General features: G+C 33.5%; 2 protein-coding genes across 5 annotated transcripts in view; both read left to right on the forward strand.

The window, feature by feature from the left end:
* The window catches only part of Sol1, a 272,924-nt gene that overhangs the window by 31,890 nt on the left and 225,621 nt on the right, over positions 1–15,413 (forward strand). The gene's annotated exons all lie outside the window — the stretch shown is intronic.
* Positions 7,877–9,354, forward strand: LOC135129541 (uncharacterized). Of its 3 annotated transcripts, none has more exons than XM_064056706.1 (2): positions 7,877–8,001; positions 8,793–9,354. In XM_064056706.1, the coding sequence occupies exon 2, from the start codon at positions 8,798–8,800 to the stop codon at positions 9,173–9,175; it is 378 nt and encodes a 125-aa protein (XP_063912776.1). In that variant the 5' UTR covers positions 7,877–8,001; positions 8,793–8,797; the 3' UTR covers positions 9,176–9,354. The 3 variants fall into 3 exon arrangements, with proteins under 3 accessions (XP_063912776.1, XP_063912778.1, XP_063912777.1); XM_064056708.1 differs by lacking the exon at positions 7,877–8,001 and adding an exon at positions 8,248–8,458; XM_064056707.1 differs by lacking the exon at positions 7,877–8,001 and adding an exon at positions 8,434–8,465.

Genomic DNA, 15,413 nt, shown 5'->3' on the forward strand with positions numbered 1-15,413 from the left:
CTTCTCTTGTTATGTTTATGTTTAAACCAATTGTTATCTCAGAACAATGGTACAAATAGCAGCTCATTAATTTGCTGTTTGTTTAAGGTTGTGTTGAGTTGTTTATAAAACATTGGCTTTTTTCTATTTCAAAACAGTTTGCAAATATAAGGTTGTCGTTAAAACAATGTAGCTGACCTTATAACATCCAGAGTGTGAATTTGTTTTTAAAATAGTGACAAGGTAATTGTTAATAAAATTCTCACTAAGTGCAAGCAGTTTGAAGTGGTATGTAAACACTAACTCGTGAATTCATTGTCTTTATTTTTTTTATGAAGAAATCAGACGTGTGCGATGAATTAGAAAAGTCGGGGTAGGTGAAGTCAGATCAGGTCAGGGCATGTCAGATCTAGTCACAGGAGGACAGGTCAGGTCAGTTTAGGTCATGTCAAGGCGAAAAGTCGGGTTAGGTTAAGTCCGATCGGAATAAGTCGGGTTAAGTCAGGTCTGGTCAGGACATCGACAAGTGGCAATCTCTCTGTTCCTAAGTTAAGTCAGTAGTTTCAAGATTATCAGAGGAAATATTAAAAATTTATTTTTATCAGTTTTGGATAGACCTTCGATTTTTGTTTTTTGAAAAAATATAAGGAACTTGGAAAATTAATTTGAAATAATTTGCAAGAAAATGAAGAAAAGAATCTGAAAGGATTAAAAAATTTGACAGTATTATTTGCCTTGGTGTTTCGTTTTTGAATAAAATGGAAATAAACTTGGACTCTTGGGTGTATTTTTTTTATTAAAAGAATTATGGAGATTCTCAATTTTGTTCTTGAAAGAAATCAATAAATCTTGAAAATGTTTGTTTTTTTTTGTTGGGAGAATGTGAGAGATTCCGTGAGAAGTTGAGAAAATTTCAGAGAATCTGAGGGAACTGATGGAATTTTAAATAATCTAAAAAATTCTGAAAGATTTAGAAGGAATGTGAAGGAATCTGTAAGGCTAAAATGATTTGAGAGAATCTGATGGAATCTGAGGGAATTTGAGAGAATCTGAGCGAATCTGAGAGAATCTTAGAAAATCTGAAAGAATCTGACAGAATATGAGAAAATTTGAGAATATCTTGGAGAATCTCAGAGAATCTCATAGAATCTAAGAGTTTATCAAAGTATCTGAGAGAATCTGAAGAAATTTGTAAGAATTTGAGAGAACTTGAAAGAATCTGAAGGAATCGGAAAGAATTTGAACGAACTTGAAAGAAACTGACAGAATCTGAAGGAATGTGTCAGAATTTGAGAGAATCTTACAGAATATGAGAGAATCAAAACTAATCTGAAAGAATCTGATCGGATCTGAAAGAATCTGAAGGAATTTGAAATAATGTGAGAATATTCGATTGAATCTGAGAAAATCAAACAGATCTGAAGGAATCTGAGAGAATTTGAGATAATCTGACACAAATTGGGGGATTCTGAGAGTACTAATATACTAATAACTTGAAACAATCTGAGAAAATCTGAAGGAATTTGAAGGAATCTAATGCAATTTGATGCAATTTGAGAGAATCTCAGAGAATCCGAAAAAATATCATAGAATGTGATAAAATCTGGGAGAATCTTAGAAAATCTGGAAGAACCTGAGAGAATATGAGAGAGTCTGAGAGAATATGGCAAAATTTGAGAGTATTTTGGAGAATCTCAGAGAATATCATAGAATTGAGAGATTATAAGACCAGTTGAGAGAATCTGAAAAAATCTCTAAGAATTTGAGACAACATGAAGAAATCTGAAAGAATCTGAAGGAATTCTAAAGAAGTTGAGGCAATCTGAGAAAATTCTATAGGATTTGAAAGACTTTGAAATAATTTGAGAAAATTTGAGTGAATCTGAAGCAATTTGAAAGAATCTCAAAGAATCCGAAAGAATCTGTTAGAATCTGATGGAATCTGAGAGGATCTCATAACATCTGAAAGAATTTGAAGGAATATGAGAGAATCTGAGACAATATGGCAGAATCTGAGAGTATTTTGGAGAATATCACAAAATATCACAAAATTGAGAGATTATAAAAGTAGCTGAGAGAATCTGAAAGAATCTGTAAGAATTTGAGACAACTTGAAAAAATCTGAAAGAATCTGAAGGAATTAGAAAGAATATGAAGTAATATGAGAAAATTCTATAGGATTCGAAAGACTTTGAAATAATTTGAGAAAATTTGAGTGAATCTGTGACAACTGACAGAATCTGAAGGAATATGAGAGAATCTGAGATAATCTCAGACAATGTGAGAGATCTTGAGAGAGTCTGGTGTAAGCTGAAAGAATCTGAGCCATCCTGAAGAAATTTGAAGAAATCTGAAGCAGTTTGAGAGAATCTCACAGAATGGGAAAGAATCTGATAGAATCTGATGGAATCTGAGAGAATCTCATAACATCTGAAAGAATTTGAAGGAATATGAAAGAATCTGAGAGAATATGGCAGAATCTGAGAGTACTTTGGAAAATATCAGAAAATATCATAGAATCGAGAGATTATAACAGTAGCTGAGAGAATTTGAAAGACTCTGTAAGAATTTGAGACAACTTGAAAAAATCTGAAAGAATCTAAAGGAATTAGAAGGAATTTGAGGTAATCTGAGAAAATTCTATAGGATTTGAAAGACTTTGAAATAATTTGAGAAAATTTGAGTGAATCTGAAGCAATTTAAAAGAATCACAAAGAATCCGAAAGAATCTGGTAGAATCTGATGGAATCTGAAAGAATCTCATAAAATCTGAAAGAATCTGAGGTAATATGAAAGAATCTGAGAGAATATGGCAGAATCTGAGAGTATTTTGGAGAATCTCAGAGAATCTCATAGAATCTAAGAGTTTATCAAAGTAATTGAGAGAATCTGAAGAAATTTGTAAGAATTTGAGAGAACTTGAAAGAAACTGACAGAATCTGAAGGAATGTGTCAGAATTTGAGAGAATATTACAGAATATGAGAGAATTGAAACTAATCTGAAAGAATCTGATCTAATCTGAAAGAATCTATAGGAATTTGAAATAATGTGAGAATATTTGATTGAATCTGAGAAAATCAAAGAGATCTGAAGGAATCTGAGAGAATTTGAGATAATCTGACACAATTTGGGGGATTCTGAGAGTACTAATATACTAATAACTTGAAACAATCTGAGAGAATCTGAAGGAATTTGAAGGAATCTAATGCGATTTGATGCAATTTGAGAGAATCTCAGAGAATCCGAAAAAATCTCATAGAATGTGATAAAATCTGGGAGAATCTTAGAAAATCTGAAAGAACCTGAGAGAATTAGAAAGAATATGAAGTAATCTGAAAAAATTCTATAGGATTTGAAAGACTTTGAAATAATTTGAGAAAATTTGAGTGAATCTGTGACAACTGACAGAATCTAAAGGAATATGAGAGAATCTGAGATACAATGTGAGAGATTTTGAGAGAGTCTGGTGTAAGTTGAAAGAATCTGAGCCAATCTGAAGAAATTTGAAGAAATCTGAAGCAATTTGAGAGAATCTCACAGAATCGGAAAGAATCTGATGGAATCTGAGAGAATATGGCAGAATCTGAAAGTATTTTGGAGAATATCAGAAAATATCAGAGAATCGAGAGATTATAATAGTAGCTGAGAGAATCTGAAAGAATCTGTAAGAATTTGAGACAACTTGAAAAAATCTTAAAGAATTTAAAGGAATTAGAAAGAATCTGAAGGAATTTGATGTAATCAGAGAAAATTTTATAGGATTTTAAAAACTTTGAAATAATCTGAGAAAATGTGGGTTACTCTGTAAAAATCTGAGAGAATCCGAAGGAATCTGAGATAATTTGAGACAATGTTAGAGATTCTGAGAGAGTTTGATATAACCTGAAAGAGTCTGAACGAGTCTGAAGAAATTTGTAGCAATTTGAGAGAATCTCAGAGAATCCGAAAAAATCTGATAGAATCTGATGGAATCTGAGAGGATTTCATAAAATTTGAAAGAATCTGAGAGAATATGGCAGAATATGAGAGTATTTTGGAAAATTTCAGAGAATATCATAGAATCGAGAGATTATAAGTGTAGCTGGGAGAAAAGAATCTGTAAGGATTTGATAAAACTTGAAAAACATCTGAAAGAATCTTCAAAAATGAGAAAACATCTTAAGGCATTTCAAGTAATCTCGGATAACTTGAGAGGATTTGGAACACTCTAAAATTATCTGAGAAAATTTAATACAATCTGAGAAAATCTGAGGGAATCTGAGAAAATCTGAGACAATTTGAGAGATTCTGAGAGAATTTAGTATAACTTGAAAGGATCTGAGCGGATCTGAAGGAGTTTGGGAGAATCTCAGGGCATCACAGAGAATCTGATAAAATCTGAGGTTACCTAAGAGAATCTCAGAAAATCTGAAAGAACCTGAAAGAATATGAGAGAATCTGAGAATATTTTGGAGAATCTGAGAATATTTTGGAGAACTACAGAAAATCTTATAGAATCTGGGAGATTATAAGAGTATTCTGCGAGAATCTGAAGGAATTTGTGAGAATTTGAGAGAACTTGAAATAATCTGAAAGAACCTGAAGAAATCGGAAAGAATCTGAACGTACCTGAAATAATCTGACAGAATCTGATAGAATGAGACAGAATTTGAGAGAATCTAAACTAATCTGACAGAACCTGAATGAATTTGAAGTAATCTGAGAATTTGAAAGGATTTGAAAGACTGAAATAATCTGAGAAAAGTTGAGGGAATCTGAGAAAAGTTGAGGGAATCTGAGAAAAGTTGAGGGAATCTGAGAAAATCTGAGACAAACTGAGATAATCTGAGACAGTTTGAGAAATTGTGAGAGTATATGGTACAACCTGGAGGGATCTGAGCAATTCTGAAGGAATTTGAGAGAATCTCAGAGAATTCGGGAGAACTGACGGAATCTAAAAAATTATGAAAAATTTAGAAAGTATATGAAGGAATCTGTAACACTGAAGTAATTTGAGAGTAACTGAAAGAATTTGAGAGAATATGAGAGGATCTGAGAGTATTTTGGAGAATCTCAGAGAATCGAGAGATTGTAAAGATAGCCGAGAGAATCTGAAAGAATCTGTAAGAATTTGACAAAACTTCAAAAAAGCTGAAAGAATCGGAAAGGATCAGAAAGGATCTGTAGGAATTTGAAGTAAACTAAGACAATTTGAGAAAATTTGAGAAAATCTGGGAGAATATGAAGGAATCCGAGATAATATGAGAAAATTTGAGAGATTCTGAGAGAATTTGGTATAACCTGAAATGATCTGAGCGACTCTGAAGGAATTGAGAAAATCTCAGAGATACGAGGGTACTGAGGGAATCTGAAATAATCTAAAAAATTCTGAAAGATTTAGAAGGAATGTGAAGTAATCTGTAAGACTGAAATAATTTGCGAGAACTTGAAAAAATCGGAAAAATATGAAGGAATATGAAAGAATCTGAGAGAATTTGAATCAATCTGAGACAACCTGAGACAATTTTATAGATTCTGGGAGAATTTGGTATAACCTGAAAGAATCTAAAAGAATTTGAGAGAATCTCAGTGAATCTGAGACAATCTGATATAATCTGAGAAAATATGATAAAATCTGAGGGAATCTGAGGGAATTTGAGGAAATCTGGGAGAATCTCAGAAAATTTCAGAAAATCTGAAGAAATCTGAAAGAATATGAGAGAATCTGAAAATATTTTGGAGAATCTCAGGGAATCTCATAGAATCTGAGAGATTATAAGTGTATCTGAGAGAATCTGAAGGAATTTGTAACAACTTGAGAGAACTTGATAGAATCTGAAGGAATCGGAAAGAATCTGAACGAACTTAAAAAAATCTTATAGAATCGTACGGAATGTGGCAGAATTTTGGAGAATTTTTGAGAATATGAGAGAATCTAAACTAATCTGAGAAAATCTCAACAAATCTGAAAGAACCTGCAAGAATTTGAACTATTCTTAGAAAATTTGAAAGGATTTGCAAGACTGAAATAATCTGAGAAAATTTGAGAGAATCTGAGAAAATCTGAAGGAATTTGAAGGAATCAGAAGCAATTCTTAAAGAGACCCAGGGAATCTGAGAGAATACGAAAAAATCAGAAAGTATTTTGGAGAACCTCAGAAAATATCATGAAATCGAGAGATTGTAAGAGTAGCGCAGAGAACCTGAAGGAATCTGTAAGAATTTTAGAGAACTTGAAAAAATCTGAAAGAATCTGAAATAATCTGAGAGAATCGGGAAGATTCTGAATTTTTTAGAATCTGGGAGAATTTGGGAGGTAAGATCAGGTCAGGTCAGGTCAAGACAAGTCAGGACATCAAAAAGAAGCATTCTGTCTTTAAGTTATGTCGGTAGTTTGAGTTTATCACAGGAAAAATTAAAGTTAATTACCACGCAAGAAAATTCGGGTTAAGTTAAATCATGTTCGAGTCAGGTTAATCCAGATTGTGTCAAGTGGCACGAGAAACTGTTTTTGGGAAAATCTGGATGTCTAGGGTAAAAACTCAAGGCGGCCTCATAAACCACAAATATATGAACATGATATTTTATAAAATTCAAATTGTATTTACTACGCAGAACTTGTTGATAAGGAGATTGTTTGTCTCGTAGAAGTGACACAGACGACAGACAGAAAGACGACAGACAGAAAAGGGAGATCTATTTTTGTACTCTAGGGGTCATAAAACGTCTAAAAACATGAAAGTATCTATGCAACGGAAGCAATAAAAATACAACTCCCATAAAATGAACAAAATTATTAGATCTGCTGAATTACTAATGGCAATTTTTTATAAACTTGGAATGTGTAGTGAGAGATTTATGACCATAGTTAGACCAAGAATTAATATATGTAAATATTTAAAATTCGCCGAACACCATAAATAATAATTAAATATTTACTTGATAGTACGAAATACGTAAGAAAAATAACGTTTAATTAAAAAACACGACATGTCCTCTTTTTGAACCTGGCAGCATGTTAACATATTATGAACCTAATACTTCGACAACTTGGAGTCTGGCCAAATTTTCGAGATAATCGATACCGCATAATTACATATCTATTTTCACTTAAAAACCGCTCTTTTTCTAGATCACCACATATTATTTGGATAACAATCAGAAACTTAGCTCATTTTTCAATATCAACGCATTAAAGTCAAGCAACGAAGTTAACCAAGTTGCCAAAAATTCCATCGAATTAATTATGACGTAACTTTATCCAAAGGCAAAAGTTTGATCTTTTTTTATACAGAAAAGCCACTTAAAACGGATTTAAGTGATTCATCTTAAAGCGAATTCGGATCGGTGGTTCCCACCGACTTTTTTACTTGCTCGATAAAAATGTTCTTGATAAAAAAAACCCAAACAAGTACTTGTCAAGGCGAAGTAACCTATATATTATGTATTAGCGGTTAGATTGCGTGGGACAAATGATAAATAAAAAAGTGAAACCGGATCGCCCCATTAAAAGTACACACTTTTAAGGTCAATTAATGAAGCTAAAATTCGTACGTTTCAGCTTGCAAACCACAAAACTATTACCCAACAGACATTCCAGCGAGGTAAAAAGCGGAAAACTCGGTATTAATTGACGACATCGACGCAAAAACGGCGCCGGATCCGAAGACGCTTCCGCCGATTAATTAGTCGCTGGTTGACTTAATTAGAGCAGCCGCAAGTTTTCATCGATACCAGCTGGCTGCCGTAGCAAAAATTATGCACGAAGCGCATGGAGAACAAGGTTTTTTCCACAGTACTGGGAACATTAGGATCAATGAAAGTCGGACATGCACATTTCTGGAACAGGAAACGACCGTACCGAGTTATGAGAATCGAAAAACCCTTGACTTAGTTTGGACCAAGGCAAGGCTGAAGACCGCTTTGTCGTAACGAACAAGGCTTTCTTCTCGTCTTTGCGTTTTCCTATAAAACCAAACGTGCGGGCCAGACCGGTAACAGTGAGTGAATTATCAGTGTGTGTTCAGTTTGTGCAAGCAAGAGTAAGTCATAGTCATTCCCGATTTATAATTTCATTTTATTTTTTTGACGGAGAGTAGATGTGCAATTTTTGTTCAATTTGTGAAATTTTTGGAACAAAAATATTTCTGCTCTTGACTTTGACTGAGAAAAAAAGTTGCATGTAGAAGGTGTAAAAGAGCACGATTTGCTCGCAGGCGCTTGCTTGATTACTTATTTAATAAGGTGTTAATTTCCCGTTGTCTTTGTTGAATTCACGCACCAAAAGCCGCAACTTTTCAACAAATTAAACAATAAAATTTTGTTACCAAATATCATTAAACTGAATTAGATAAACCCTGAACTTATTTGAACATGCAACGTAACTTTGGAAAAGGAGTCAGAACCCGTTTACCTTGTTTATCCTTTCACAAGGCTACGCATCCGTTCAAGTTCAATTTGTAGTTCCTCGTCGCCAACATTCTTCACTCCAATGCTAAGGTTAAAAGTTATGTAAAATTTTTTGTTTATTATAAATTTTTTTAAAGACTTTATTTGATTACTTCCTTGAACTTTCATCCGTTTCAAGGATATCTTTCTTAGCCAAGAAAGTAAAAAGTTAGGTTAGGTTTTGAAACGTAATACATTTTTACTTTCCTCGCAGATTTAATTACGTTGCAAGGCTTCCCCTAATTATGATTTGATCATCATAATATCCCTCTAGGGACTTAATGGTGACCGTTATATTACCCCATTAAATTTTAAGTGTCCTCAGTGCCTTGAGGAAGCAATAACTAGTACGAAACGTCCCCATAAAAAATATTCATTTTTCTAGTTACCATGTTCGCGGCACTCCTCTTCGCGACCGCGCTGGTCGCCCCGCTCACAGCCTTGCCCATCGTGTCCCAGTACAACATAATCCAAACGCCAACTTTCGCCGCTCCGCTGCTCAATCCTGGCGTGAATCCTGCAATAATTCCTACATCCCAGCCTGTGGAACAATTAGCACATCCAGCTGCTGTTGAAAACGCCGCCGCCGAATCGCAATTGCCTCAAGAATTGCTCAACCCCTTTTACAAGAATCCGGGAATCGCGGCAGCTCTGGCTAAAGAATCCTGGTTTTCTAACAAGGAATTTCCAGTGCATCATCGCGAGGCCGAGAAGATTCCCCGATCGGAAATATTTAAAATCATCAGCCGGCTCCAGCACAGGAGATAGGACTTTATAAGCTGTGATCTGTGTTAGAGTGAAAGGGATTTTGTTATTTATTTATTTGAAGGCTGAACAGAGGCGGACTGTTTAAAAATGGATTTACTGTTGGTTTTACGGTTGGAATGTAATGGCGTGTAGTGAGAGTTTGATTTTATGCAATAAATGTAATAAAGTTGTTGAAATTATCTTTGTTTTTTTGTTGCTAGGTAAGCACTCGCTCCATCGTGACGTTTTAGATACGACATGAATAAATGATTTTTGCAGTGTACTTATTTTGTTCATATTTGTGTACGCCGACTGTGAGCTAAACTCATGCACAAAGAGCCATTGTGAGCTTTTATCTGCCCCGAACGGTGGAAACCTGGCAATATTTCTAAAGTCAAATATGTTTAAATAAAACTGGTCAAATAAATGTAAGCACACGGAATTGTGTGTGTTTTTCAGTGAAACAGGTCGAGCGTACACAGTGGTCGACATATTTTTACTTTTAATGTACACAATAAAATTCCTCTCAACTATTGTAAATACAGGCCAGTGTATTATTAGAGCCTAGGGTGAAGGGTGGCTTAAAATTTATAGCTACGTGGGGATTAAATTAGACGTTTTACGGTTGCTGCTGTAATTCGAAATGATTCCTTTTTTGTTTTTTGACAGCAATATATTAGGTGCCTGTGTGATGACGTCATCTCAAAATTTTTCGGGGTAAATCGTGTTTGAATTTTATCAAATAAAATGCTTCTGTTGTTGAAATCTTGAAAAACGTTTAGTTTTTCTTAAAAATTGCCACTACATTTATTATAATAATGAGAGTGTTTTTTTTTGCTATAATAAATGAATGACGTAGTGAACATTATTAGAGTAAAAAAAAAATTGTTGACTTTCTTTTTTTGTGATTTTTTTTTATTTGAAAAGAACCTTCCTACTGATTTATTTTTGAGAGAAATTACGGGAACTTTGGCGACTTTTGGTCGTTTTGTTATAACACAAATTAAAGGAATTATGGAGTTTTGTTTTTGAAGTAATTTAAAAGACAAGATTCTGAAATAATGTTGTAGACTCCTTAAGAATATGAAATAATCTCAGAGAAGATGAACGAGTCCGAAGAAACCTGAAGGAACATAAATGAATCTGAAGGATATTCAAGGAATCTGAGAAAATCTGAAAAAATCTGAGAGAATTTGAAAGAATGTGATATAATTTGAGAGAATCTGAAAGAATCTAAAAGGAACATGAAAGAATTAGAGGGAATCTGAGAAAACAGGGGAAAATCTGAGAGAATCGGAAAGAATTTGATGGAATTTTAGAGAATCTGAATTAATATAAGCGAATCTGAAAGAATCCGAGAGAATATTAGAGAATTTGAGAAAATCTGAGAGATTCTGAGAGAATCTGACAAAATCTGGAGGAGTTTAAAAGACTTTGAAAGAATTTGAAGGAACATTTAAAATATTTTGAAAGACTCTGAAATAATCTGAGAAAATTTGGGAAAATCGGAGAAAATCTGAGGCAATCTGACAAGATTAGAGGGAATCTAAAGCAATTTGAGAAAATCTCAGAGAATCTGAAAGAACTTGGGAGAAAATGAGAGAATCCGAGAGTATTTTAGAGAACCTCAGAGATTCTCATAGAATCTGAGAAATTATGAGAGTATCTGAAAGAATCTGAAATTTGAGAAAACTTGAAAGAATATGAAAGAAACTGAAGAATCGAAAAGAATCTGAACCAATCTGATAGAATGTGATGGAATTTGAGAGAATCTTTGAGAATATGAGAAATTCTAAACTGGTCCGAAAGAATCTGAACTAATTCGTAAGAATCTGAAGAAATTTGCAAGACTCTGAAAAAGTATGAAAAAAAAAATTGGGAGAATCTGAAGGAATCTGAAGAAATTTGAGATAATCTCAGACAATCCGATAGAATCTAATCGAATCTGAGAGAATCTGAGGGAATCTCATAAAATCTGAGAGAATTTGAGAGCATCTGAGAGTATTTCGAAAAATCTCAGAGAATTTAATAGAATCTGACAGATTATAGGAGTATCTAAGAGAATCTGATAGAACTTGAAAGAATCTGAACGAATCTAAAAGAATGTGACAAAATTTGAGAGAATTTTTGAGAATATGAAAGAATCTTAACTAATTCGAAAGAATCGGAACTAAACTAAAAGAATCTGAAAGAACCGAGGTAATCTGAAAAAATGTGAGAGAATTTGAAAGAATCTGGGGAATTCTGAGAGAATCTGAAAGATTCTGAATAATTCTGGAAGGACCAGAAGGAATTTGCAAAAATATGAGAAAATCTGAGAGAATCTTAAAGAATCTGAAGGAATATGAATAAATCTTAAAGAATCTGAGAGAATCTTGGAAAATATGAGAGATTCTGAAACGGTCTGACAAAATGTGGAAAACTTAAAATAAGTGGAAAGTCTGGTCTGAAGGAATCTGAGAGATTCGGAGAGAATTGGAACTAATCTGGGAGAATCTGAAGGAATTTAACAGAATCGGAAGGAATCTGAAAGGATCGTAAAGATAACATGAGGGAATCTGAGAAAATATCAAGTAACCCGAAAGAATTTGAAGGTATCTGAGATAATTTAAAAGAATTTGAGAGAATGTGAAGGAATTTGAAGGAATCTGACGAAATTTAAGAGAATTTCAGAGAATCCGAGTAAATCTGATAGTATCTGAGGGACTTTGATAGAATCTGGAAATCTGAGGGAATCTAAGAGAATCTGAGGATATTTCGGACAATCTCAGAGAATTTCATAGAATCTGAGAGATTATAGGAGTTTCTGAGAGAGTCTGAAGAAATCTGTAAGAATCTGAACGAAGTTGAAAGAATCTGAAGGAATCGAGAGTAATCTGAACGAATCTGATAGATTGTAATAAAATTTGAGAGAATCTTGTAGAATATGAGAAATTCTAAACTAATCCGAAAGAATCTGAACTAATCCGTAAGAATCTGAAGGAATTTGAGAGAATCTGAGTAAATCTAAGAGAATCTGAAGGAATCTGAAGGAAGTTGAAGGAACCTGAAGAAATTTGAGATAATCTCAGAGAATCCGATAGAATCTAATCGAATCTGATAGAATTTGAGAGCATCTGAAAGTATTTCGGAAAATCTAAGAGAATTTCATAGAATCTGACAGATTCTAGGAGTATCTAAGAGAATCTTATAGAACTTGAAAGAATCTGAACGAATCTGAAAGAATCTTACAGAATCTGATAGAATTTGTGACAGAATTTCACAGAATTTTTCAGAATGTGAAAGAATATTAACTAATCCGATACAATCGAAACTAAACTAAAATAATATGAAAGAATCTGAAAGAACCGAGATAATCTGAAAAAATGTGAGAGAATTTGGGAGAATCTGGGGAATTCTTAGAGAATCTGAAAAATTCTGAATAATTCTGGAAGAATCAGAAGGAATTTGCAAAATATGAGAAAATCTGAGAGAATCTGAGAGATTCTGAGACAATCTGAGAAAATTTGGGAGATTCTGAAAGAATTGGAAAGAACAGGAGAAAATCTGAAAGAATTTAAGAGAATTGGAAGGAATCTGAAAGGATCGTCAAGAATATGATGGAATCTGAGAAAATATCAAGTAACCCGAAAGAATTTGAAGGTATCTGAGAGAATTTAAAAGAATTTGAGAGAATGTGAAGGAATTTGAAGGAATTTGAAGAAATTTAAGAGAATCTCAGAGAATCCGAGTAAATCTGCTAGTATCCGAGGGACTTTGATAGAATCTGGAAGTCTGAGGAAATCTAAGAGAATCTGAGGATATTTCAGAGAATCTCAGAGAATTTCATAGAATCTGAGAGATAATAGGAATTTCTGAGAGAGTCTGAAGAAATCTGTAAGAATCTGAGAGAAGTTGAATGAATCTGAAGGAATCGAGAGGAATTTGAACGAATCTGAATGTATCTTACAGACTCTGATAGAATGTGATAGAATTTGAAGGAATCTTTGAGAATATGAGAGAATCTGAACTAATTCGAAAGAATATGAACTAAACTGAAAAAAATCTGAAGGGATTTGAAGGTATCTTAAGGAATCTGAGAGAATCTGAGACAACCTAGAGTATCTGAAACAAGATGAGAGAATTTGAGAGAATCTGACGAATTCTGAGAGAATCTAAAAGTTTCCTAATGATTCTGCAAGAACTACGAGGAATTTGCGGAAATATGAAAGAATTGAGAGAATCTTCAGGAATCTGAAAGAATTTGACAGAATGTGAATTAAGATATAGAAATCTTAAAGAATCTGAGAGAATCTAGGAAAATATGAGAGATTCTGAAAGGATCTCACACAATCTAGTGAATTTGAAATACATTGAAAGATTCTGAGAGAATCTGAAGGCATTTAAGAGAATCTGAAATACTCTGAGAGAATCTGAACGAGTCTGAAGAAACCTGGAAGATCATAAAAGAATCTGAAATAATTTCAAAAAATCTGAGAAAATCTGAGAGAACCTAGAGAATTTGAAAGAAAGTGATAGAATTTAGAAAATCTGAGGAATTCTGAGAGAATCGGAAGGAATCTTAAGGAATCTGAAAGAACCAGAGAAAATCTGAGAAAACAGGGAAAAATCTGAGAAAATCGGAAAAAATCGGAAGGAATTTCAGAGAATCTGAAGGAATTTCAGTGAATTTGAAGGATTTTTAGGAGAATCTGAAATAATCTGAGAGTTTCTTAGAGAATCTGACAGAGTCAAAGAGAATTTTAAAGAATCTGAAGGAATCTGAAAAAAAATCGTAAAAAGTATGAGGAAATCTGAGAACATATATAAAGTAACCCGAAAGAATTTGAAGGTATCTGAGAATTTAAAAAAATCTGAAAGAATCTGCTGGAGTTTGGGACAATCTGAAGGAATTTGAAGGAATCTGAAGCAATTTGAGAAAATTTCAGAGAATTCGAGAGAATTTGATAGAATAGGCAGAAATCTGAAGGAATCTGTAAGAATTTAAGAGAACTTGAAAGAATCTGCTAGAATGTGACGGTATTTAAGGGAATCTTTGAGAATTTGAAAAAATTGGAAAGACTCTGAAATAATTTGAGATAATCTGAGAAAATTTGAGGAAATTTAAGAAAATCTGAGAGAATCTGAAGGAATTTGAGAGAATCTGAGACAGTATGAAACAATTTGAGAGATTGTTGGAGAATTTGGGATAACCTGAAAGAATCTGATAGAATCTGAAGGAATCCGAGAAATGTTTTGTCAATCTGAGAAAATTTGACAGATTCTGAGAGAATTTGAAAGAATCTGGGAGAATCTGAAGGAATTAAAGAGAATCTGAAAAAATCTGAGAGAATCTTGGAGAATCTGACAGAATCAAAAACAATTTGAGAGCATTTGGAGGAATCTGAAAGGACTGTAAAGAATATGAGGGAATCTGAGAGAAGATGAAATAACCCGAAAGAATCTGAACGTATCTGAAAGAATTTAAAGGAATCTGAAAGAATCTGAATTTGAATCTCTGAAAATCTGAGAGATTATAGGAATATCTGAAAGAATCTGAAGGAATATGTAAGAGTCTGAGGGAACTTGACAAAATCTGTGGGAATCCGAAAGAATCTTAACGAATCTGAACGAATTTGAATGAATCTGAACGAATCTGAAATAATCTTATAGAATTTGATAGAATGTGACATAATTTGAGAGAATATTTGTGAATATGAAAAAAATTGTACTAATGCGGAAGAATCTGAGCTCATCTGAACGAACCTGAAGAAATTTGAAAGAGTGTTAAGGAATCTGAGAGAATCTGAAAGTTCCAAGAGTATCTGAAAAAATATGAAAGAATCTGTGGAATTCTGAGGGAATCTGAAAGATTCTGAACGATTTTGGGAGAACCGGAAGGAATTTGCGAAAATGTGAGAAAATCTGAGAGCATCTGAAGGAATCTGAAGGAATTTGAGAGAATTTGAAATAAATTGATAGATTCGGAAATGGTCTGAGAAAATCTGAGAGAATCGGTAGAAATCTGAGAGATTCTGAGACAATCTGAAAAAATTGAGAGATTTTAAGAGGATTTGAAGGTATCTGAGAGAATTTGAAAAAATCTGAAAAAATCTGAAGGAATCTAAAAGAATCTGAAGGAAAATGAGAGAATCTGTGTGCAGCTGTAAGAATCTGTGGGAATCTGAAAGAATATGGTATAATTTGGAAGAATCTGAAGACATCTGAAGAACTATGAAAAAACTGAAGAAATCTGAATGCGTCTAAGAAAATCTGAACG

Source organism: Zophobas morio, unplaced genomic scaffold, assembly GCF_036711695.1.
Source record: "Zophobas morio isolate AGI-343-1 ecotype UQ-CSIRO unplaced genomic scaffold, CSIRO_AGI_Zmor_V1 ptg000016l, whole genome shotgun sequence".
NCBI classification, from domain to species: Eukaryota; Metazoa; Arthropoda; class Insecta; order Coleoptera; family Tenebrionidae; genus Zophobas; species Zophobas morio.